Source organism: Trachinotus anak, unplaced genomic scaffold (assembly GCF_046630095.1).
Source record: "Trachinotus anak isolate AG129_WGS33_773 ecotype Australia unplaced genomic scaffold, CSIRO_AGI_Tana_v1 ptg000011l, whole genome shotgun sequence".
Taxonomy (NCBI): domain Eukaryota; kingdom Metazoa; phylum Chordata; class Actinopteri; order Carangiformes; family Carangidae; genus Trachinotus; species Trachinotus anak.
In genome coordinates, this window is record NW_027273862.1 from 18,020,439 (window position 1) to 18,045,865 (window position 25,427).

Sequence of the window (25,427 nt, forward strand, 5' to 3'; positions counted from 1 at the left end):
GAACTACGAGAAACTAGAACTTATCAGAGGAGACTTTACAACAGAGTATATGTGTTGTATATGTGTTGTGGTTTGAAATAGTAATCTCTCACCTTGTGGCCAAGCCAGGTACCATGCTGCTCCTCTACAGGCAAACGTTCAGAATCCCCCGTCAGATCAGTCAAGGCATCCTGAAATACACAACACACAAAAAAAAAAAAAATTAGACGGAGAATGTGAAAAGAACAGTAAGTGCACTGATCAGACAGGCACAGGAATTAAAAATACCATTAATGATCTCTATTGCAAATTTGATTATTTGTTACATTGTATTAACTGTACTTGAATATACCAAGAGCTATAAGACTATGAAATAATAGTATATGTTCATATAGACTCCATACATCAGTGTCACTTTAACCTTTCATTTAAGAAATCATGGTTACCACTCCCAAATGAATGAAGCCCTGTGCTACTTAAGGCAGCGATCACACTGGACACCTGAAAGTCGTGTTGAAACACAATGCTTTTTTTTTTAAACCAAGTTTGTTGACTCCACATACAGCTACAATTGCATCTAGTGGGTGAAGAACACCAGCCTTTGAAATGGTGTTTATCTTAATTATGCATGTCAATGGTTTGAAGTTTGCGCTGACTGTAATGAGAGCTCAACACTTACATTAGATGTATATAGTCACCTGCAAATGCTTCTTTAATCTTTGCACTGCACACATTTGTAAAACTGTATGTATTGAAGAGATGGGAGCAAAGCATCACAGATTAATGAGATGAGTACTTATTTTCCTCTCAAAAGATGCTTTGCCTTTGTTTTAAGGCTATGATTAATCTCTTAGCTGTTGGTTCAATTCACGTTTAACAACACTAGAAAAATTTTCCAAATGCTTATGTAAAAAAATGGATAGGACATTTATTTTTGAAAGTGGACAGTCACGCTCTGTGCATGAGGGGTGTAGGAGTTTGAGAACACTGCATTAAACTATGAGAACTTAATATGCTCTTCGGGTGCTGGTGTTGTGAGATACTGAAGGGAGCAGCAAACCATAAAAACAAGACAAGGAAGCTGAAATTCACCTTTGGCGATAGGGTCCCCCTGATACTGATGACAACCCTCTTTTTCGCATGATCCACTGCCACAAAAAATGGAGTCTCGTAAACCTGTGTGGGAGATGCAGAGCAGACAGTTGAAGTTGGTTATAAAGTGAGGAGAACATGAGAGTGGGGAAAATGAGGAGTGGAGAAATACTTCACAGTTTCATGTGCAGCCCAGCAAACTGATCACTTTTAGAGTCTTGGTCATCACACCTTTCTCAGCTTGGCACAGTATACAGTCATATAAGTCACTTCATGAGGGAAATTTATAGATGGAAACTCAGTGTTGGCTAACCTCACTAAGAAGTGCTCTGCTTTACAAATCATCAACAATGTGTGGCTAAGGACTAGTGTGAATGCTATGGAAACTCCACATAAAATAGAATTATTAAAATGAAGACTTATTTTTGTAGCTGTGACCGGCATGCCAATCAGTTCAGTCAGTCATTTTTACACATCAGCTCAATTTCCAGGACCTGGGGATGCAGCAACTTTATTAGACACAAATGAATAACAGAAGTGTACAGCGCAACCGCATACTAATTACACAGGTTGAAAACTCATCCCTAACATTACCTTCCTCATAAAAAGCGAATACAGTCATTGCACAGACACAAAAATGTTTGCCCCCCCCCCCCATCTCCACATGGGAGGGGTCTCCCATAGTGGTGGTCCAAAATGGTCCAAAAGCCAGCAGGACTGCTTCTTGCTGCATTACTGCTTCTGAAAGCAGAAATGCAATGCTGAGGTCCCCAAAGTGGACACTCTTTCCTCCTGGGCTGCACCTTATGAGTCTGTCCATGATGATCACAAACAGGGTCTATGACACAGCACAGCTTTGGTGGAGTCCAACACCTACTGAGAACACGCTTGACTTACTGCCGAGGATGTGGACTCTCAACTCTCCATAAACTGCTGAGTGAAGTGTTATCAAAACAGATACAAATAATGGTCAAAACTACAAAATAAAGCCACTAAATGAACAGACTAGCTCCCAGGTTGTGGGTGTGCTGCACTGCACCAGCTCTGTGCTAAATGATGTCGTCTGACAAGAGTACTGTCTGGTTTGAAAGCATAACATTGTATCCAGGGCTCTAGGCAAGCCATAATTCACCTCAATAGTGTATTATGTAAAAAGTGATGCAGTAACAAAAAAGAGAGGATAAACAAATGAACCAACACCTGACACTGTTAAACTGCCCTACAACACATATCCTTTGTTTTATTCAGGAAGTAAAGCCCAAATTTCTCTGACTCCTCATTAGCTGGTTGGCGGATTACTCACAGCATCGTGGCAGGAAGTGTAGACAATGTGAACCTGCTTGAGGTCCCGATCCAGGAAGTGTCTGCGTATAGCCAGGACATTACAGCCACAACAATTGTCCTCCTCCACTGTCACAGACTGAGACAACCGAGAGCCAGACACTGATGTACATCTGCGGTGAGACAGGGGAAAAAAAGACAGAAAGAAAAAAAGATAAACAGCAGGTGGAACACACACATCACATTTACTCATTTGGCAGACGTTTTTACCCAAAATGACTTACGAGTGAAGGACAACTTTAAAGCTTCACAGAGTGTTAGAGAGACATACAGTTAAACAGGTAAATTTATGGAGGTCTAATCTAGTATCCCAGTGGAGGCAACATGGATAGAAGAATGTGATTAATTCAACACTGCATGTGTCAGTGAGAGGGTCTAACTAGAGTGGCATTGTCTCCATGGATTACCACTTGGCAAGTGTTGATGTATGTGAAATTCGATCTGCACTGGAGAGGCTCATGAGACACATAAGACAAATAGATCAAATCTGTGCGGGTGTGTGTTTCAGTGCTTACGGGCAGGAGCTGGCGAGGCGGCACAGCCCGCAGGCAGGCTTCCTCATCAGGTACATGGGCCAACCATATGCAGCCAGGGCAAAGAGCATGTAATAACACACATCCTTGTACATGTTCATCTCAACCTGGGAGAGGAAAAGGCAGGCAGGCAGACAGATCAGAGCAAATTAGAAAATGAGGAACAAGAGTAACAAATATTATTTCAGCTAAATACATAAAAGTGTGTGCACACACACCAATAGCAAAGAAATAAACTGTACACCACAGCAGAACAGCTCTTATATAAAGATTTCTTAGACTAATTGTTAGATCTGAAACACTAGCATTATTTTGTATCTAATGTGTGAAATATATACAAAACTGCTTTGTATAGAGCAAATAGCTAAGGGGACATGTGGCCCCTTGGTCTACTCCACTCTACTTCCCCCTTACTTGATTTCCCTTTTTCCCTGTTGTAATTTACGAAATTCCTGGATATAAACAATGATGGCCTTTGTTTGGAATGATTTACCTGACTGAATAAAATCCTTTCAAGACTACATTAAGCCAGATGAGCCTTTAAGAATGACTAAAAATGCACATTGTATCTTTGTGATCCTGAATTAAATTTTTTACCTGAATTCAAATCCTTTTAACTTTCACAGGAGTCCACTGTGGCTTAACATGTGATATAAAACACAAATCAACTTTTGCTCAGTCAGTTTATCACTCAGAAGAAACTCACCGAGTTCTTAAGGTCCAAATATCTAGTATTACGAGTCACAGGCATTCCAGATAAGAAGGCTAAAATGTCATTGTTGGCCTTCGGAAGAGAAAACAGAATAAAAAGGTTATTTTTGTTACAGCACATGCATACACACGTACAAAGATACTGACATTAATGTATTTTATAGACAGTAATACCTGGTCCAGGATAGCAGATCTCTTAGATCTCTGTCTCTGGCGGAGAAGTACCAGGCCAGCAATAATATCACTAGGCACAATGTCCAGGTCTCTGAAGAACTCTGCAAAAAGGCTGGCCACTTCTGAATACGCATCCTGGACAGGAGAGCAGCCGGTATCAGGATGTGTTGGAAAAGCAGAGTATTAAAATAAGGACTAAATTACAGGAGGTTTGCCAAACACTGTTTGTTGTGCTCTGTTCAAATTAATAATGTAAAAGTGTATATTTCTCCCCGCTCCAATTGCATTTTGTAGGCTTATAAATGAGGTAACATAGCTTTAGTCCAAAGGTAAGGCAACTTTGGCTTTGAAAATCCAAAAGCATTCTCCTTTGCCAAACAGATTTTAATTGTGGATTTCTGTACTTACAAAACACTATGCCTCTATGCATACACTCCATGGAGTTGCACAGACTCACTCAGGACAAAATAAATTTAAGTTAAAATTTATTTAGAAAATACACTGGATTGTTGCATGAAAGCTCATTTTTTTACTTTCATGACTTCCATTCTGCAGTCTAGTCTAGCGAATGGAAATTACAAGACTTTGCATGACTGCAGCCACATTTAAAATTTTTGTGGACGGCTTGTAATTGATTTAACCTGAAATGAAATCATTTTACAGTCATATTGTATTTGGAATATGTACTGTTAGTGGTAAGTAGATAAGAATAAGCTCCTCCATGTCCATCTTGATTAACCCTGACAGGGCTTAATAGCATATTTCTGGCTTCAATCTGTTTTCCTTCAACCACAGTGAGGAAATGAGTAAGTGTGTGTTGTGACTCACTGATTGTGTATCTTGGGCTCTGGTGCAGCACATGAAGAACTTTAGTCTCCTGCTCCAGCTGCTGGCTTGGCCTTCCTCTAGCCTGTGTCTAATGGAAAGAAAAAGGCAACAAATGCTGTGAAGACTGAACCTGTGTGACAAATTTGTGTGCATGCCTGGATGCTGTGTTTTAGTTGAGTTTTGTGCGAAGACAAAATAAGAGAGAGAAATGGAAAATCTAAGGGGCTGTTAGTACCTGAGTGTGTATGTTGTGAGGTTGCGCTGACGGCGACGAGTGGCTTTCAGTTTGACAAAGGTCCGACCAGTAGGATCAAAGGTGCACATGAGGGTAATGCAAACGCTGAATATTACAAGCCAGTTGCATGCAACGATTCCTGAAGAGAATATTAAAACATTACTCGCATTCAACAATAACAAATACCTTTTAATTCAAAAGGTCTATTTCCATCCCCCTTCATACCATCTTCCACTCACCCAAAGCCAGGTTTTTGGCTGTGACATCAGAGCATGGCTGGTAATACTGGACAAGCCAGGCTATTCCCACCACGGCATATACAAGCTCGACCAACAAAATAGCTTGAGAGAGAAAGAGGGAGAGGAGATTAATAATCAATATCTGCCCAAACAAAACAAACTATCTTCAAATATTAACTTCAAAACTAATCCTCACAACCACCTCCTTCAATCCTAACGAGAAACATGAGGCAATCCTGTGTAACAGAGCCTGTTAAAAATAAAAATTAAAAATGTGTGCACCTGCTTGTCTTACCTAGCCGTATATAGAGGACGTACTGCACAGCTTCCCTGGGCTGTGTGTACAAAATGCTGCCCCTCATGCTCAACCACATGATGGCGCTCTCACAGATAAGGCAGCTGACCAGGATGCCCAGGTACCCTCTGCCATGGTCCACCAGCGTTACAGAACAAGACTGGTCTGAGCCATAAGGGAGGCCGAACAGAACCACGGACAGAACCACCAACCTAAGTATGAAACACCAGGGTGAGGAAGTAATAATGAACATGAAGACATAAATAGAGGGGTCCAAAAGTGGTCTCAGACTTCTGGACGTCATTTTAACCCCGTACAGAGATACACTGATGACTCTAAAATGAATTTTATATATCTGTAAAAAAAAAAATCAATATAGTGAAAGAAGCACTGACTCACCAGATGCAGTGTAATAAAAAAAGGAAGAGGGCGGGCAGCACCAGGTCATCACTGCCAACTGACCAGCGCCGCCGAAACATCACCATGCCAGGCATCACTGCCCTGTGGAAAAACCAAAGGCAGAGAGGAACAAATGACATCCTTTGCAATCTTGCCCCTAAGTCTCCAAGCTGTTTATGCCTCACTTCTCCACAGGTATTTCACAAGGATTTAACCTAATGTCCCACATACTGTGCATCATATTATATGCTTCAAACAGCAAAAGACAGAGTAGAAAGGACAAACCAACAATATACAAACTCACAGTACATTATACTGGCATCATCAGCATGACAGGGCAGTGACTTGGTTTCTGTTTCTTAAACTCTCTATATGCTAAAACTGAGAGAGAGAGAGAAGGCTGTAGGGATTGTAACAGAAATAGACTTGCACAGAGGAGAGGAGTGAAAGATAATGGGAGAGACTAAGTGGGTGAAGGGATGCAGAGAAAATGGACCACTTAATGAAGAAAAGAAAAGAGAACCTGCTTTGATATATGATGGTACCATGCTGGTTATGGTCATGTGATGGAGCTTTATTTATTTATTTATTTTTTTTACATCACTCTGTCCATTCTCTCTGTTGAAAAAGCATTGAATGTTTACTGAAGTTGCCTCTGGGCTAAACTGAAATGCACTGTAAAAGGAATGGTACTAAAGAAATGGGGGGAGAAGGAGCCACAGAGAGGCTGATGCAGGCCTTATGGTTCTGATACAGGCTGATACAGCCTTTATGGTGCACTGCTCCTGCATATTTGCTGAAAGCTGTGACGAGCTCGGCAACAGATACAATACAACAAAATTCCTTATTGGTCACTGTCCAGCACTTTCCTGTTTCAGAACATTTTTTTTCACTTTCCTTTAGTTATTTAGAAACTGGCAGCATCCTCCTTGTTTCACCCTTAAATACCACAGTCATCACAGTTTTTAAAGTCTTGCTCTGCGTCGTGTCTACATAAATGAGAATGAGAGATAGTTGTTTTATTCCCTGGTTAAATGTAAATGTGGGATTGTAGAAAGAAATCAATGATCGACACTGCAATGACGTACATGTCCACAATGGGTTTAATTGTAAATCCAGATAATGCCAATAAAAATCCAACTAAACGACTGCAAAAAAAAAAAGCTATCTGTCTGCAGAAAAATGATGTGCTGAGAAAATAACACTTGTGGTCTTTGTGCTTCACAATCTCCTGTGAAGTGCATCCTTTTTATTACAAACAATAAAGAAGTGTGTACTAACACTTTCTTGGGTTACTTGAGGCCCTAACAATGATGACACAGATGAAAGGCAGTCTCTCAAAGGACTTGCTTTGAACAGAGATAACAAAGAAAATGCATCTGCACTTCTAATCATAAACAGGTAGGCTAACTGCCAAGTTGACTGAAAAGATCTAACTCTGCACGGACCACAAGGAGCTTCCCCTTTACACATCCTAACAACATGTATTACATATATTCAGTGTACTAGCTCAGCACATAATCATTAACTGAGGCGGAGTCTAAGATTTCTTAGACTAATAAACCTAAATCTAAACCTAAACATGACAAATAACCTGAAAATATAAACAAATAATTCATGTGCAGAGAATATACTGTTTTATACTTGAACAAGAATGCACCTAATTACCTCTGAAGGAAGAAATCAGGCAAAAAAAAAAAACAACTTAATTGAGGCATTTGTGCTACCACCTACTCCAGCTCTCAGTAGGGATGTGTAAAGTATTACAGAAAAACACTGGCATTTCCTCTGTGCAGATTTGGTGGAGAAGAAGCTTTTTACAAACACACTACACAAAGAGACCTTGTTGTTTGAATAGATTCCCATGCCCCCCAAGTTCATTGGACTTTTAACTTGTAACTAAAGTCAATATTCACAATCAAGAAGCTTGGCATTGGCAAAGTAAAAGTGCACACACTACACAACCTGAACATAATGGCACAACACACTCTACAGGATATTATTAACATTACCGTGCCAGAGGGAGCAATCAGGGAACAGTGCACCACCTCATATGATCTCATGGGGAAGCACACAAAATGGAAAACTGTGGTGCAACAACTTGCTGTAACAACAAATCTGGATGAGAAAATGTTTGGGGAGACAATCAACACTTGTTGTCTATTCTACAGCAATAACTGGAGGTGACGATTTCAATTGTCAGTTTTAAAGTCTGTCAACAGTAGGATGCTTGCGAATGTCAGCTTCAAAGGCTGGACAGTGTTTAAGATAGTGTTGCTTGGCAACACTGTCAAGTGCTACAGGATTAACATTAGCTTGTAAAGCTAGCATTTAGTTAGCTAGTTGAAAAGTGATATTTCCTACTCTTGTGTTGTGTTGGTATAATGAAATTAAATCACTGGCGCTGTTGATAGTACTGACACAATGATAATCGTCCTCTGGATCATCATCCAGATTTTAACTCCTAAATACCAGACTGCTACATATCAAATATTTGATATCATGAGGGTGGCCCCAATGAGTATGCAAGCAGTTTGGGAGGTTTAAGACTAGATCTACAAACCCCTGACATTATCACATAATCTGGGCCCAACACCGATACCAACAAAGGTCCCAGAACGAATTCCTCCTCCGACGTTGGGGGGGGGGGGGGGGGGGGTGGGTGGGGGGGGGGGGGGGGGGTGGGTGGGTGGGTGAATCAGGGATAAATCTGGCTGAAAACTCTTTAGTAGTCTGTAAATATTTAAAATCCTAACACACAGTGGGGTCCAAAAGTCTAAGACCACTTTCTCATTGGGACAGTGGTCTCAGACTTTGTCACTGAATGCCAGACGTTTATATTCCCAATTAGTGTAGGGCAATGTTTACTGAACTGGCAGGGGGGCAGGGGGCAAATTGTACCCAGTGTTTAACCATGTGCCAGTTCCTTCCTTTATTCCCAAAGTGGCTGCCTATTGAGCCCAAACATTGCAAGCACTGATTTGCATTACGTGTGAATACAGATCAAAGGTTTCCCCTTTTGTTGGGGACTAACATGAAGCATGAAAGACATTTCAGCAGAATTGTGACTGAGACTTTTGTCTGTCAGGCCTTTTATTTGGCCTGACTATGACCAACCACGATTATTTCACTACAGAAATATTAGCTTGCTTAGTTCAGATGGTCCTGCTTTATGTTGATATGTGCGCACTACTTAACACTCGTGTTTGCGATATTTGTGGTACATTTGGAGCGAACATGGGCACATTAGGGAGCACAGGCATTCACACAAGCACACAGCTAAACGATGCACATTACTGCTAATAGTTTCACTCTCTTCCACTGATCTGATCTGATCCGCTGATTGGCTCTGCAAATGTTTTTTTACAGCCATATTACCGAGCTCTTCTACTGTATAGTATCGAGCTAGAAATTAGCCATGGGCTTTATATGCACACATCATATGCTAGGATTGGTCTTGTGACAAAATAACAAGCACAGCCTTCAGCTAAAATTGAATCACATTTAATAAGGTGGCCAGACATGGCAATAATTAACCTCACTATTCTACGGAGAGGAAGAAATGACTGGTGGAACTAGTTTTGCTTTGTGACTGATGATCACTTGAACAGACATGCACTATTCACCTGACTGTGAAATGCTCGTAATGGCCGCTTGAAAATTTACAATCAGCAACAAAGAGGTCCGGTCGTCTCCTTTTCTACCACGGAAAGTGCCAAGTGTGCTGCATCTCCTGGTCACAATTAGACTCTCACCAACACAACACTAATTATAGGACACAATGAACTACAGGCTCAAGTCTTAATTGTAAAGTCAAATCTTCATGTGTAGCAGTCTTGTGAAACTGGTATTCGCTGTAAGGTGACTACATTTCACTTTAAGGTGTTTCTGTTATCTCATGCATTCCAGTTTTTTAAAAACCTTGACATGCACCTGTATGAAAAGGAGCTCATTTGATTCCACACCCTACAGCAAAGCAGCTGCCACACTCAAGCTGTCACATTCAGACGGCAGAAGAGTGTATAATATGAAATGCCTCGATTTCTTTGAATAATACTCCCTACACATGTAATAACACACCAAGAAACCATGATTTGCAGTAGGTACAAATATTACTGGGCAATTCATGCCAACTAACAACTCATTTCACAAAAACTGTTTTTGCATCAACCCAGCCTGGGCTGTGTTGGCAGGTCATTACAACGAGCTAACTGCTTCAAAGCACGGGGGTCAAACCATGACTAGTGGGGTGACAGCATGAAGGTTTTGCTTCCAATCAAAGCACTGCAGTAGGTGGCTTCACTGATTGGCACACCATCAACCAAAGAGGACAGACAACATAGTGAAATCAGGAATATTTACTCTCAGTCTTCCCCTGCAAACGGTGACACCCAAATATGGAGCTTGTGTACTGGACATGAATATTCATAAAAAGGAGGCAATAACAGGAAAAGGCAAGAAAAAATTATAAAATCTAAAGCCTCATAAGGAATACAGTATGATACAACTCTTGATCTACAGATTGCAGTTCTTATGTGGCTCCTCTGCTTTGAGGTAATGCAAGAGAGTGAAGGAAACAGAGACGTGTGAATGGGTTCATGTGACTAAAGTCACCTCTCAGCTACTTGTAAAACTCTATCTGGGTTGGAGTAACATTAAAGAGGACAGTGGCAGAAGGGAGGGAGGAGACATAGAGGGGAAAAGTAATGAGGCAACATCTGAACCTCCCCCCCAAAATCTCATTTAGGCCAAAACAATCAGGCCATTGAAATCTTTAAGATCTCTTAAATGCAGGAGCCGCACACTAGACCGCCAGGGACACTGTTATCAGCACTCTCCTCCAGGCCTGTTGTTACGATATGGCTTAAACTCCCAGCAGAGACCTCAACAGTGGAAAAAACATCATGACATAATTAGAAATTAAATGGATTAGAGTGTAACAGTATGACCTTGTTGTAGTGTAAGTCTACTCAGTAAAGTTTGTTTAGGTAAAGTAAAAAGTCTGATTAGGTAACGTGAGTTTTCTCCATCTGTCTGAGCATCTATTCATTTTCTAAACTGCTTATCCCATCAGGAGCCTGAAGCCTATCGCAGCATGCACTGGGTGATTTATGGTTTCCAAATTAATGGATGGTTAGCCCCCAGCATAATTTGTTTGTTAAGGCAGCAAAGTCAGAAAGTTTACAAGCACATTCAGTCATTCATAACCACTGCTTTCATAAATTTGAAACCAATAATTTGGCTGTTGGATGGTGTATCATGTTAATACATATTTTATTTTTCTCTTATTATTATTATGTTCCACACTTTTTTTTTCTTTTATTGTTCTACTTAGTTATGAATTCAAATCTAACCAAGAAAAATTATTTGTGTTTTTTTCTGTTAATGGTCAAATCTATAAAATGTTAAAAATGCATGAGGGTCTGGCTAATAGAAAAATAGAAAAATGTCAAATAGAAAAAAAGCAGTAAATCCTCATTTATCTGAGGCATTTTTGCTTGATAAACAGATAAAAATAGTCAAAATTATTGTGGATTGAATTTCTGTCAATTAATTAATCATTTCACTAGTTGTGAGCAATGAAGCACTTTGTAAATTACTTTTAGACAAGCATTATTATTAGCACCATTATCATTATCAGTTGTCATTGGAGCCATGTAGTCACTTTTCAGGTGAAGGCAAACAGTTCCTATGGTCAACAGGTATTTCTGATTGGTCACTGCCAAGGTCCTGGGGAAACCAAAGTGTGTTATCCAAGTCCAGTTGAAAAGTAGAGCTGTGACTAGTCATCAACATCAGAACTGACTTTGACATCAATGACGAGTATTTTCAAAGCAACTTTACCTTTTTCAAGCAATTAATGCTTTACAGTAGAGAGTACACCAGCCCAATAATCTTAGATTAGGCAATCTATCCAGCTGCACAGTGGCATACATAAAATCCAGCCGATTACTCTTGTAATCACTTCTGTGTAGAACTCATCAGCACTGACCTCTGATCAGATCAGATCGGATCCACTAGCCTCATTTCATGGAAGAGGACTCTGGCCATCAGTACATGTCTCCACCCAGCATCCTCACTAATAGCAGTTGCCTCCTCAAGGGCTTTCCCATCCATCACCCTGAGGATGTCAGCCTATTAGTGGTACTGTTTGGCTTCTATATTATAGGCATTAGCAGATGCACTCAGACTATTTTCACCAGTGAAATGCTAACAGTTCACTCTCACATCCGTTACCTTTTTTCCCCACAGGAACCCCATCCTTTTTGATTCATGAAAAAAAATAATACAATTTAAAAAATTGACTAATTACTTACAAATTTAAATTTAAGTTGATCCTGGTCACCGCTACTGCTCAAACAATTCTAGGCCATCTTAGAGAATGACACCACAGAGTCACAATGTGGCTTTCAGAAAAATGCTGATTGATTGGATAAAAGAAGAGCAATTTAGAATATGCTCATAATTTCAAGAGGTGTATCTGATGTCTGATGAAATGTCTGTCATCAGCTCCAACTTCATCAATTCTTGCAATGTAACCAGCTGGAAGATATTCCCAATTAGAAAACAGCATATATTCAATAAATATAGCATGTAACATGACGTGAGCAATTTAGAGTGTGAAATAACTTACGTAAGTATATCATCTTCTACCAATACTCCATAAAATAGACCAATACACAAAGGCTGCCAAATCCTATCCAAAAAAAATGATTAGAGCACATCTTTCTGTGCAACGACTAATTAGGTTTCAAAAAATACACTTAAGAAGTGTTAAGGCCTCACTGCACCGGTTGGACTATTTTAATTATATAATTCTGATCATTTCTTAACTAGAACATCGCAAAAGTCAACACGTTTTGACACACATGGCTGACTAATTCAACTTTCACAGCATGCAGCCATCTCACACAAAAAGCTATAATTATCAGTAGCTCGAGCCACACCTGAACATTTCTTTTTATTGTGATGAAACTCTTGTAAATCCATTCGACAAAGAGCTGGACAAAAAGAGAAAGAAAAGGGACAGTGGAATTTTTTTTTTTTACCACCATCAGGATTCAACTGGATCCTACCCAGCACATTTAAACATACAGCAAAGGTTAGTTTAAATATAGACAATTGGATGTCACATTTTCACTTTACGAGGCATAGTCTATATATGTACCATGGTTCTGACTGGGGTAACTATAGGTCACGTTTTGAAAGCCTTTCCTGTCCCACATGTAAATACATAACACTTTCACAACACACAATTTCTCTATTCTCGTCAATACTAATTCAACTAACATGCTTTGCTCATATATGGGATACCCTCCATGATTTTCTTGATTATGATGCAAAGACAGGAAAAAAACAAATTCCATCAATTGATGCTGAGGGAATAGTAGGAAAACATCCTAATATTGTTAATGAAATTTCAAACAAGCTTGCATCTTTACATATCCTCAAGCAATAAAACATTCAGTTCCAGCACCTGAAGCTGGCACACACCGCATGTCCTGCTGTTTGTAACCTGAGATCAAAAGCACAACCTAAATGTCTAAAACCTGACCTTTAGGGCAACTCTAATACACATACAACTCCAGCCTGAGCTGCTGTCCCCGACTCTGCTATGATAAACGTTCTGCACATGACATGAGTCATGCAAACTCTTGATTATCGTCCTCATCCTCTCGTCAGCTAGTGACACCGTCTGAATCTAAATGACATGTGTTTTGTGAAAAGGCTTCTTGCATGTGAGCAATGCTTTTGTGCTCCACACAGAGTGCTACTGTGTGCCAGGCCCAGGCCCATACCCACGTGATGCAACAACAATGATGTAACAACAATGACAGGTCTCCCCGTCCATCATTATGGGCTTTGTCTTTGACATAGACTTACTGACACAAACGGGGCGCAGGCATGCAACACAGCATCTTTTGAATTGACTGATGCATCTTCTACACATCCTGTAACCTAGTAAACCCCAGAACAATCATATTTTTACTTACACAAGACCTTTAGTTGCTAAAAAAAAAAAAAAAATCTATTTCTGTTATCTGTTCATTCAGTCAAAATACACATATTCCCCATTGCTAATAAAAGGTAAAAGTTAAAACTCATCTGGTCTCACTGCTCAAAAGAGACCACTGTCAACAGACTAAGAGGTCACTCCTGAGGAGGCCACAGATACTGGACCTGAATCTAAAACCCACACACACAGTAAACTCAAATCCCATCTGATCTCAGCACTGCTGTATAGTCTTTGTTTTACAGAGAGCAGGTGATTCTGGTATGACTGGCAGCAGGTGTTTTAGTATCCTACTCCTCTACATCACACACTGCTGCAGCAACAGCAGCATCAAGCCCAGCTGTGGCACACAGCCTGTTGGTTAGTCTCTTTATTTTCTATCACATTCTCTCCCTTTGTCACCTCTCAGCTAAAGAACATTTACTTTGTCTAGCAAGCATCTCCACATACAGATGAGAGCAGATATCACAAACTGGTTTGAAAACAAACAGAGGAGAAATACTAATCCATTATCAAAACAGAGACATACAATTCCCTGGTCGCACTGGTGATTAATATGTTACTGCAACATAATCATTTGTCTCACCGTTACCCTTTTCGTAAATTAAATATGATAAAACTGTTTTTTTTATATGATTGTCACTTTGCCTTCAGACTAATGAAAAACAGCTCGGCTACATTTAGCAGATTGGTTCAAACCTAAACCCTATCACAAGGTAGGTGATAATCCAACCATGAACTGCAGTATATTTGAGGGTCAAACAATCACTCTGTGTGAGCTTAAAAGGTCATTGCACACATTAGTTATGTCTTGTCCAAGCTGTGGTCAGCTGGACTCCTTTTAGTTACCAGTTATCAATTCCAACAGAGCCCAGTTTTCATGTAGGGACACACATCAAACTTTCCACGTAAACCTCTTGAAACCTTTCAGAATCACAAGTTTGTATGGATGGTTTCACACTTTTCTCTTTTTTGAGAACTTGTCACAAGTGGAAACGAACCTCTTGGTGCTCCGGGGGCTTAGTGTTTGATATTTAAAAGGCAGATTTTGGGTAGAGTGTCACTTCAAGTGTTTATTATTACAGTCTGAACAGATACATGACGGTACAGCCACCAACAACAGGTGTTTTTTTTCTGACACTAAAAACAGGATGTCTGATTGTCTTACAACCAGGGAAGCTGTATTAATGTAGCAATGTGTCCAGTATTTCTCAGCAATTTAACATGAAACCTTTCCACATTTGCTTTGTTAAGTGCGTGACAGTACCAGATAGTATACAGTGTGACTCCATACAAAATGGGAATCTCCGTTCTGATGCATTGAGCATGCTCTAATGAAGACTTTTTGTCATAAATCACTCCTGATGTCACAACACACACTGATGTGTGGCCTCACCTCTACTTCAATAATCCCACTGGATCAAAGTGTTCTGACATAACATTTAAGAAACATTATTTCCATTTCTGAAACACCTTCCCTTGCTCATACAGTATATTAGTGTTGCTTTTCTAATCAAATAATAGACAGCAAATACCCACAACTGAACTACAAACTACGCTGCATTTAATCCATGTTTAGCAAACAACCTGTGGACTTATCAATGTTTTAATTATCAGTGTGAGACCGATTCCCTCATTTGTTCTAAATTTAGCCAAATTATGAACATACAACTCTTCACGCATTTACATGTCAGCATGGAATACACCAGCTTTCAGCAGGATGCAGGTGAGTCGAGAATCTATGTAAAGGAAGGTGTGTCCAGCAAAACAGAGGTGGACAGACTCCAGCAATGCATCCTGGATTTAACATTCACGTGATAGTCTGTACACACAATATGCAAAGATATGGCATTGGTGTCAATGTTGACAAACCATATGCACGTGTGTAAGTCTGTGTTTTGGACATTTGTTGAAATTCTCATACACAAGCATACAAGCGTACAAGGTTCATCCAAAATTGCTATCCACACAGGACTGACTCACATCAGTGTCATCTGATATTCCTGTGGACATTTGTGTCAAAGGGTTATTCAACTATTGCACAATTAACTGGTGAACTAGTATTAAAGAGAAGCTCTGTGGGCACACATTCAAGCATACAGTTATGCAGTGACATTCCTTTCCCGTAGCTTGTTATGATGTTAGAATAAATAGGTACTAACAAGAAAGGAAAAATATTTGCTTAGGGGAACAGTGAAGCCAGGATCTGGAGGACCTGACATGTTGTAAGGTGTTGATCCTGGACAGACAAGCTACTAAGAATGACAACAGAAAATGCTGAAGTTACACTGGGTTGGCATGATGGCGCGACTGCAGCACAGTCACACATCTCTGTATCTCCTCTGCTCTCTGTCATACATCCATCTGCTCCAGTCTCCCTCCTTTTCTGCCTGGGTCAGTGTTACACTCTGCTTAATCAAGATTCTCTCCAGCATTTGTCACATCGCTGGCTCTGCTCCGGCCGTCTCTCATGATCCGGTCTTTCCCTATTCTGTCCATCCTAAAGAATCTCACCATGTCCTATCTCCATCTCACCCTCTGCATTCCTCATCTTCTGTCTTCCCATCCTCATGCTCTCTCCTTCTTCTCCTTCTTCCCACACACTCATTCAGTATTCATATTTTAGAGGACATTTATGAGCATGAAAGTGAGCGTGTGCATCTGCACCATTTTCGGTGCAGAGGAAACCTACATTTTCCCCCCTTGCTTTCCCCTGTCCCCCTCCTTTTCCTTATCTAGCTAATCCAGATTCTGGTTTTGGTTTCGTGTTGCTCATCTTTTTTTAGACTGAAAGCCATGTGCCACTCACTCCTACTCTCCCTCTGCCTCTTTCTCCATCTTTTTCTCCCACTGCCACCCACTCAATCCCTTTCACCTCTTCCCACTCCATTTTCTCTTCTTTCAATTGATGTGATAGTATGTGCACTGCAGATTGCATGTGTGTGTTTGTGTGTATATGAATGTTTTTCTTTTGTGTTGGGGTGTTAACATATGTGCTCTGCCAACCTGTCTGTGGCTTGATGCCACAAACCATGTTCTGTTTGTCATCGTATCTGATCAGACACTGAAAATAACTGCAGCAGTTGTGTCCATGCAACACTACTGCAGCCATAGGTTTTCAGCAGGATGCCGAACGTATTGGGGTACTTTAAATTGGCATTTTCCACACAGATGTATTAAACAGTGGTCTACTGATAGCTTCTCTGCAGAATACCATGATTTCGGTTTTGCAGGTTATAGATTCTGCAATCCATGCACATCTGTTCCTGAGGGGACACACACAAACACACAGCTGCCTGCAAAGCACCTGCCAGATCATCAATACTGTCTCATGGATTTTATCAAAGAGTGAAGCCCTTTTACTTATTTGACTTACCTGTCAAATGATGCACGATTATAAAGAGCAAGTCTAAAATTAAGGTACATGCTATGATATCTACATCTCCACAAAACACAGGGAGGACCTTCCATAAACCAAACTCTTGTACATGCACCAGGTAAAACAAAAGGTTATTAGTAACTCAAACTTGAACATATTGATCACCTTGTTACCTCTTGTGTACTTGCTTTTTGAAAGCACTATGTCCGACAACTAAATAAATAAGGGTAACTCCCACGTAATTTCTCTTGTTTTCCCAATCCTGTTGTGAAACACCATCTACTACTGCATTGAGAAGAATACATTTTCAGTCCATTTCAAAGAATTATCTGTTGGTAAAATATTGTTTTCCTATTAACATGTTTTGTATGGTACCGTATTAAAGAAATGTTCTCTGCACAAAGACAACCAAATGGATTTCGATTTAAGGGCCAGCTGCAATGTACTTCAGCCTAGAATAAACTTTTTACCTGAGCTGAATATTTGGAGTTACACTCAACATGTTAAGTTTCCCTCACATAACTCCTCAGTTTAGCTGATATGTGCAAATATATCAGTTGATGCAAGGGGATTCCCTTAAATTAATGAGTGAGTAATGAGTATCTTGGTGGTTTTGTTTGAACATCTTTTAAAAAAAAAAAAAAAAAAAAATCCTCTCTCATAAACACTCACCTACACATATATGCAGAAACCGTGACAATACAGATGAGTCTGAACTGTTCAGATGATATGAGCCTACGTCTTTTGACGCTATATTTATGTCCATTGTTTGTCCATAAAACTTGTACTTTAAATACTCCTCTTATAAATGGTGTTCACTACAACATAGAAGTTCATAGATGTCAGTGTATGTTTGTGATTGTTTAAGCAACAACATGCTCATGATATTTATGTTAAAGCCAAACAAGAAAGAGGACAATTAGATGAAGGAAAATTATTTAAGAAAATTTCACAACTGACCAGATTTTAATAGAAGAGAAACTTGTGTATACAATGGTATAGTTGTGTTATATTCCACTCCAAGTTGAGCAGTTAACAAATAGGTGGTTATTAACTACTTCATTTTACCCAGTGCTTTATACATATATATTATTCTTGATCTCAATTCTAACCAACCCTGATTTATACAGACTTCACATATCTATTTGTTGTGCAAAACTGTTCTCCAAATTGTAAGCACAAATGTGAGAAATAAGTGATAATTTATTTCCATTCCTGTAAAAGCAACACTGGAACACCGCAAATGACTGCATTTGTTCCATCATTATTTGTGTTTGTTACCTGCATAACAATCAAATACTGCAAAAATATTCCACTTCACTGCTGCTTCATCCAAAAGCAATGTCATTTCTTAACTACCTGTGAAGACCCAAACATCAGCATTAAGTCCTGCGACGTCAAATTAAACGAATAAATCTGTAGTGGAGAAAAGGAACCAGTTCCTTGGCACAGGAAGAGGTGACGCATGAGAAACTCTCACACACTGACAGGGAAACAAAGAGGAAGCATATCTGCCAGGACTCACTGGAGGCACTTGGTTTCCACTAGGGTCGTTTGCAACAAACTTCGCATAACTCACTCTCAAACAAGCAAGTTTATTCAATTCAATTCTTTTTTTTGTGTGTGTTAAACTTGCTCACCCCAAAAATATAACTGCAACCCAGTTTAGTGGTGTTTTCCACCTATATGTGTTAAACTTGAGGTTGGAAAGTTTTGTTTAAATGCCTAACCAATGATTTAAGTACACCACCTTACCAGTGAATGCAAACCATCTGCATTCAACTACAGAGCTTAAAAGGTGCAGGACACCGATGACAGCTGAAGAGCCCTTCTTCAATTTAAATTTGATCAAATATGTGGTGTGCTGTATATAGGCTTGTCTACTTGATAGGCTTAAAGCTAGAGGCAGGACACAAAGTAAACATCTGTATAAAATAACAAATACATAAATAGTAGGAGCTGGGATATAGTCCAGTACCCATCTGTGTGCCATAAACACCTCGGTGTTTCTGCTCATCTGATGCCTCAGCATAAAACAGAAGACGACAACAGACATATACTACAGCATGTGCCACTTTATGCATAATTGGTACCATTCTTCTCACTCTGCTTCCCTGAAGTCATTGTGTCATCCTCTTCAACTGGAATATCCAATTATTCCTCAAAGCTCAACACTCAAACTGACACCTCCAGCCATTTGTGCTGAAACATTGCATAGTGAAGGCGTATGCACTGAGTGGCATGAGCATAGAGGCAACAGAGAAAGACAGTATCCACGCTGGAAGTTGTGAGAAAGGATGGGCCCAAATGACCAGTGAAATGTTCTCTGTGAGTGATAAACAGGTGTGACATTCCCCTTGCTGTCTCTGCGCCAGGTCCTTGTTTAAAAAGGGAAGCATGTCATCTACAACCTAACCAAGGGCATACAGTCTGGATAATGTAGCCTACAATATTATAATGTATGTATGAGTCTGGTTGGTCTCCTTCTACTAATGATAAGACCAGTGGACTGATCAACTGGCTACTGAATAAGCAGAAAAACAAGTCAGCACCAACACTGGCAATTCACTCAGTCAAACTGTTTGGGCTTTGGCCAGTGTACACCAACTACATTAAGAAACTGTCACATCGATTCGTGCCCTTGTAACTTATGATTGGCATTTCTAATCATTTTGACATTTTAAATCATAAACTGACCGTAAAATAGCGGACAAATAGAGGAAAACTGCTGACACCACGGTCAGCTGCAGCCCTCCGTGATAATATGTGCAGCAGCATCCAAACGTGCGATTCCAACAAGTCGATCGGCAACATAGAGTCTAATCTCATTTAACCAGGACAGCTGCTTAAGGTGGTATCCTGCGGGCCTAGCGAGGAGATGTGGCCTAAGAAATGTGTCTCAAACCACCAGAAAAAAAAACATGAGCTAGAAAGCCGGGTCACAGTGTCCGAGCCGCGGCGGGCTGGCTCCCCTTCATGTGTACGCAGCTTAAGGCATTTTTTCAGTCAGCTTAGTCAGCCTCCTCATCAGGTAAGCTGCTGCTCACCTGTATTTTGACGATGCCTTGCCAAGACCCACTGCATCGGTACCGCTCTCTCTCCCATATCCTTCCGACTCAGCTTCGCTCTCCCCGACACGGGTTCAGGGTCGGGGGCGATGAAATCATCAATGTCTCACCGATTTAAAAAAAAAATAAAAAAAAAAAAAATATTTTTTTTTACAACAACCGTGTAAACGTCATTACAACAGGCGGATGAATGGATACGGAGTTTTCTCGGTTATCCGCCGGGCGTCAGGCAGACTTGATCCATGGCATCAAAGAGCGTGATTAATTACACGGTGGCTTTCAGACCGCCGGAGACTCACTGGCTCGGTTCTCTGCTTAATTGCAACACGTCGTCAGCCGTGGCAGTTCGCTGATTGTGGGTCATTTTCACGTCCCTCCTCCGGAGCTCGGCATGACGATCTTTATCCACCGGAGATGGCAGCCCCTCAGGTTTGACCGAGCAAGAGCAAGTCCTTCGTTTCTCACGCTGTCGTCGGTCCGCGGCTTGTGTGTGCCATCAGCCGGACAACTCCCGAACCCCGGCTTGGAGAGCAGCTAGACGGGGGCAGCATTTTCCGAAAATCCGGCCCATCCCCTCGGACATTTCTCTCGCAGGAAAAATACGTACGAACTGGCTATTCCCCTTCCGTTTTTGGCAGCGCAAATCCCGTTTTATTTACGCACACCTGACTGCTTTTTTTTTTTTTTTTTTTTTGTTTGTGTATGTGAGACCGCAGACACTTCGGAGATCCTGCGGAGAAAGGGCGCCACTGGTGGTTTGTGAATACCAAGCAATCAGATTCAAAGAGAGCAGTGTATGTCGAGAGGATGCCCCTCCCCTTGTCTCAGAAAGACCCCGGGGGCTTTGACACTTCTGTTCAATTTTTACACAGCTTTTTGAGAGTTGTTAAATATTATAAAAGACAGCATTGATCTAAGGCAAAGAAAATATTATCACATTGAGTCGTGCAACGGATTTTACCACAGGGAGATACGCAGACTTGTGGAAAAGAGTGGATTTTTAAGGAACATTTTGTCCAAAACAAACAATAAGCTATGTTTAAACATATCAAAATACCACGTACCATGCCCAATACTTGTATAGTTATTCGTAATTACCCAAATGTATTATATGTATGTATCACGCATTATATAAAGAGAAGATATGAGTTCGGGTAACTTTTGGACTCGTTGAACCAGTACGCATTTTCACCGACGACTCCGTGCGTACTTTCCGATTAGTATCTTGACATATCACCCTCCTCTTGGACGTACGAGGATGGACGTATACTGGGCGTGGACCAGCGTCACGCCATAAAATCCACGCATGAATTTAGGAGTAGCCTTCTGTCATATGTCAAAAATGCAGGCGAACAACTCGAGGCTGGTCCAACCATCTACTGAAGAGGGATAACATGAATGAGAAGAACCTCACCAGAACACTTGGCCTCGTCCAGTCACAGGGGCCTGGGCACTTTCACACAGCCTGCTGCCAAGACCGCTGACCTCAGGGCTGAGGGTTATTTGGCAGGCATCTCCTGTCTGAAAATAGATTAAAGCTGCCTGTAATGGGTTTGTCAACTGTATAGTTTAGTTTTGGTTAATCAATATGAAATATTGTTTGAGGAATAAAGGCGGTAATGTAAGAAATAGATATTGCTCTGCATATTTGAAAGGTGTGATTCTCACACTATAGCGCATTTGCATAGACCAAGGTAAACTTGGATGCAAGAAGGGAGCAACATGATTTATTTCTTTATAATAACTGGATAAGAAGACTGAACTGAATAAGTGTAAAACCATCTTGTGGAAATTGACAGATGATGGTAGTTAGTGATGTCACTGGGGTATGTGTTGGTCAGGAAAAATGTGGGAGAAGTTAAAGTGTCTTTATACCAGTTAAATTCTGCCTTAACAATTACATCACAATGATCTGACCTTGTATTGCTTATGTGACCTCTCTTAGTACTGTCCAGGGCTATGTGAGTGCTTTATGGTTTGTTGTTGTCAATCAGTGGTAATGCTCCTTTGACATATTTTTCAGGTAGGTTAAAGAGAGCTCTTACTCAGTGCATGCTGGATTGGGTGTAGCCTCCACAGGCTGAGCAGGTATCTGCAGTGATCTGGGTTGACCCGACAGCCGAGTGGTTAGGGCGTGTCCTACATGAGCTGATGCTCTGGGCAGGTGAGTTGCCGGTTCAAGTCCCGACCAGCCCGACGCTTTCCTACATGTCATCCCCCCTCTCTCTGCCCCTTTCCTGTCACTCTCTGTTGTCATATCAACTCAAGGCAAAATGCCCAAAAAATACCTTAAAAAAGAATTATTCCCTGTACAGTGCAGACTGTATTAAACATATGTGTGCCATGTTTTTTTTTGGCTGTGTTGGCTCTGTACAGCAGCACATCGGCTTTGAAATGGAAAAATGAGGCTGAATTTTTGTTTTTAATTTAATTAATGTTTACATCCATGGATGAACATGTATGATGTGTAGGTCAGTCGCTGTACTCCAGCTATGACATAAATTTTTAGGACTATGTCCAAAAGGGGTTATGATTCCTACAAAGAATGTCAACAATATGGACACAAACACCCCAAAACACACCCAGTCACTACTTTAACCTGAACAACTGATAAACTTGAAATCAAACATGCTTAAGTCAAACAGTTAAAATATCTTCCAAATACTTCTATCATTTTATTGAGATCCTCTTTGTAACATATATTTTATCTGATAATCACTGAAATAACATGTATAACACCCATATAAATAAAACTGGATTAAGAATGTTGGAAAAAAAAAACTTTAGAACCCAGGATGTAACCAAAGGACAGACTACCCCTATTTTGAGGACCAGATGGTACATCCCAGTCTCTCCTCCTCTCCCTCTCATTCTCCTCCCTCCCGCTTCCAGTGTCCTCCATCTCTCCGCTTTCTCTCATTTTCTTATATTGAGGACATTCTGGCGTTCAGAGACTGCTGTAGTTCCTCCTCAACCTGTAATTCTTGTCATCTCTGCAGAGCTGTTTGAGAGGTATGTAATGTCCATATTTCTTCTCATCACATCACTGCAGGATTTAATAGGAGGCATTTTTGTAACGATGTCTCCAGCCTACATTCTGTAAAGTGCAAGCTGCTATGATGCGTTCATTCAATACCAGCAGTATTTATTCTTCTTCATTCTTTTTCCTGATTCGCATTTTCACTGATTTCCTCTATCACAGTCACTGTTGGTCTTATTTTTCTCCTCCATCTTGTCCTCCATTTATGACTCATGCACTTTTAAAGTGGGAGAACAGAGAGCAAGACAGGGGAAGAGTAGAAAATCTTTCTGTTATTTCGTCTGGATTAGGCTCTTGACTGGGTCAAAGAAATAAAGATTCAGTCCTTGACTATGAATAGGTTCTGCAGCTGCAGTACCATTCTCCCTTCCTCCATTACAAAACTAACAGATTGTTCCATATTAAAGATTTGAGCAGGAAGCGGACGTAACATTGTCTTCGGTCGAAGATCATGTCACAGCTGTTGTGACCAAAATAAACAATTCCCCGTCCTTCTGAGCATCGGAGTGTTCCCATCAATGTCATCTTTTTCCAAGGTCACATTTAAGGCCTCACTGCAACATGACTGCTTCACTGCTGTGCAGTGAATACATGGATATCAAGGGGTCTCTCTTATGTCAGTCTACAGTCAACAGAGCAGATAACATTATGCCTGAGCCTAATTTAGAGGGATAATCTGGCTGTATTGGTTTGCTGTTTTTCCTCAGTGAAGCAGCACAGAGCTGACCTTATAAAGACTCCCCCTGACCAGACCACACCTCTGCCTCCAGATCCATGGAAGCCAAGGCCAAGTCCGGAGCTCCAGCGCCCAAAGCACCATCTAAAGCAGAGAAGAAGGAGCCAGCGGCCGCACGCAAGGCTGACCCTGCACCTGCAGCCCCTGAGCCGGAGCATCCTCCTTCCCAGGATGGAGCAGCAGAACCTGAAGCTGCAGCGGCAGGTGATGAGGCTGCGGCCTCCGGCACAGACTCTCTGGAACACCTGAAACCCTTTCTCATTGGTGGTGCCGTTATTGCTGCAGGAGCCATCTTGCTGGGAGTGTTGCTACTGGCAAGGAGAAATTAGAGTGTCATTGCTGATTGGTTCACAGACTACCATGGTACAAATGGGGAATGGGGAGCCACTGTGCAATTTTTTTTTTCCTGGCCTGCTTTCACTTGTAGTGAATCAAACCATTCAAGTTTTGACCAAGGCTGTATATGGAGCATAATTACACATAACATATGCATGAAGTTGCTTAAAAACTGCATCTGAACTGTAATAATCTATTTATTAAAAAAAGAAACTCACTGTAGTACTGAGTTTAAAAGACTGAACTCTCTAAAGGTAGCTTATTCAACTGCTTTATCTTATTTAATCCAGTTTGCACAAATATTGGCATAATCTTACAATATTTGTACGGAAATGAGCTTGGTTCACTTTGCTAAAAGATTGTGAAAAACTCTATTCATAATGTTGCAACATATATATTTATCAGTACTGGCTGTCAGAGTTGTTGTAGTTTTTTTTTTTTTTTTTTTAAACATACAGAGAGAAATAATAGACCTGAAAACAGGTGGGAATATGCATTGTGATGGATTGGACATATTTTGGCTAGATAGTACCTCACTGAAAGGATTAAGTTTGTCTTTCTTCAGAGTACCCAGATAGAGACACTGCATCCATAACCAAAATAATGTCAAATACAGAATGGCACAATGCAATTTAAAGGCTCAACCTTTTTAGAAACTTAAAATATAAGCATGCAGTGATTTATGGATGGGATGTAGGGGATAAAACAAGTATAGTACGTGGCAGAGAAGAATGGTGATGTTAATTACTGCTGTAGAATAAGAAGGAGTTTTATTTTAATGCAAAATGATGTCAGGAATCAATAACCTTTCATGTCTTACACAATAGGCACAGTCATGCTGGATCTTTTTACATCTTAAAGTAAATATCTAGCTTTAGCAGCCATTAGTGTTGCAGTATCTGGCTGAAAACATGGGAGTTATTTCTGTTTTTGCTTTCTTCCCCATATGTCATATAGGAAAAAATAATCTTGTTTCAAAACCTCATTAATAACAAGTACAACTATAATGTAAGGAGCATCCTAGGTTG

General features: G+C 40.5%; 2 protein-coding genes across 4 annotated transcripts in view; one reads left to right on the forward strand and one right to left on the reverse strand.

Moving 5' to 3' along the window:
• dagla (diacylglycerol lipase, alpha) overlaps positions 1-21,132 on the reverse strand; it is a 33,502-nt gene extending 12,370 nt beyond the window's left edge. Inside the window, exons 1-12 of one of the 2 annotated variants that reach the window (XM_071488611.1) lie at positions 20,267-21,132; positions 5,827-5,928; positions 5,428-5,639; positions 5,133-5,234; positions 4,894-5,032; positions 4,659-4,746; positions 3,831-3,965; positions 3,652-3,729; positions 2,928-3,052; positions 2,375-2,525; positions 1,072-1,155; positions 93-170 (exon numbers count right to left, since the gene is read on the reverse strand). In XM_071488611.1, coding sequence (XP_071344712.1) covers positions 93-170; positions 1,072-1,155; positions 2,375-2,525; positions 2,928-3,052; positions 3,652-3,729; positions 3,831-3,965; positions 4,659-4,746; positions 4,894-5,032; positions 5,133-5,234; positions 5,428-5,639; positions 5,827-5,921 — 1,287 coding nt within the window. In that variant the 5' untranslated portion in view covers positions 5,922-5,928; positions 20,267-21,132. The remainder of the gene's footprint in view (positions 1-92; positions 171-1,071; positions 1,156-2,374; positions 2,526-2,927; positions 3,053-3,651; positions 3,730-3,830; positions 3,966-4,658; positions 4,747-4,893; positions 5,033-5,132; positions 5,235-5,427; positions 5,640-5,826; positions 5,929-20,266) is intronic. The other variant, XM_071488612.1, reaches the window with a different exon arrangement.
• Positions 1-25,427, forward strand: part of saa (serum amyloid A) — a 323,028-nt gene that overhangs the window by 179,743 nt on the left and 117,858 nt on the right. The window lies entirely within an intron of this gene.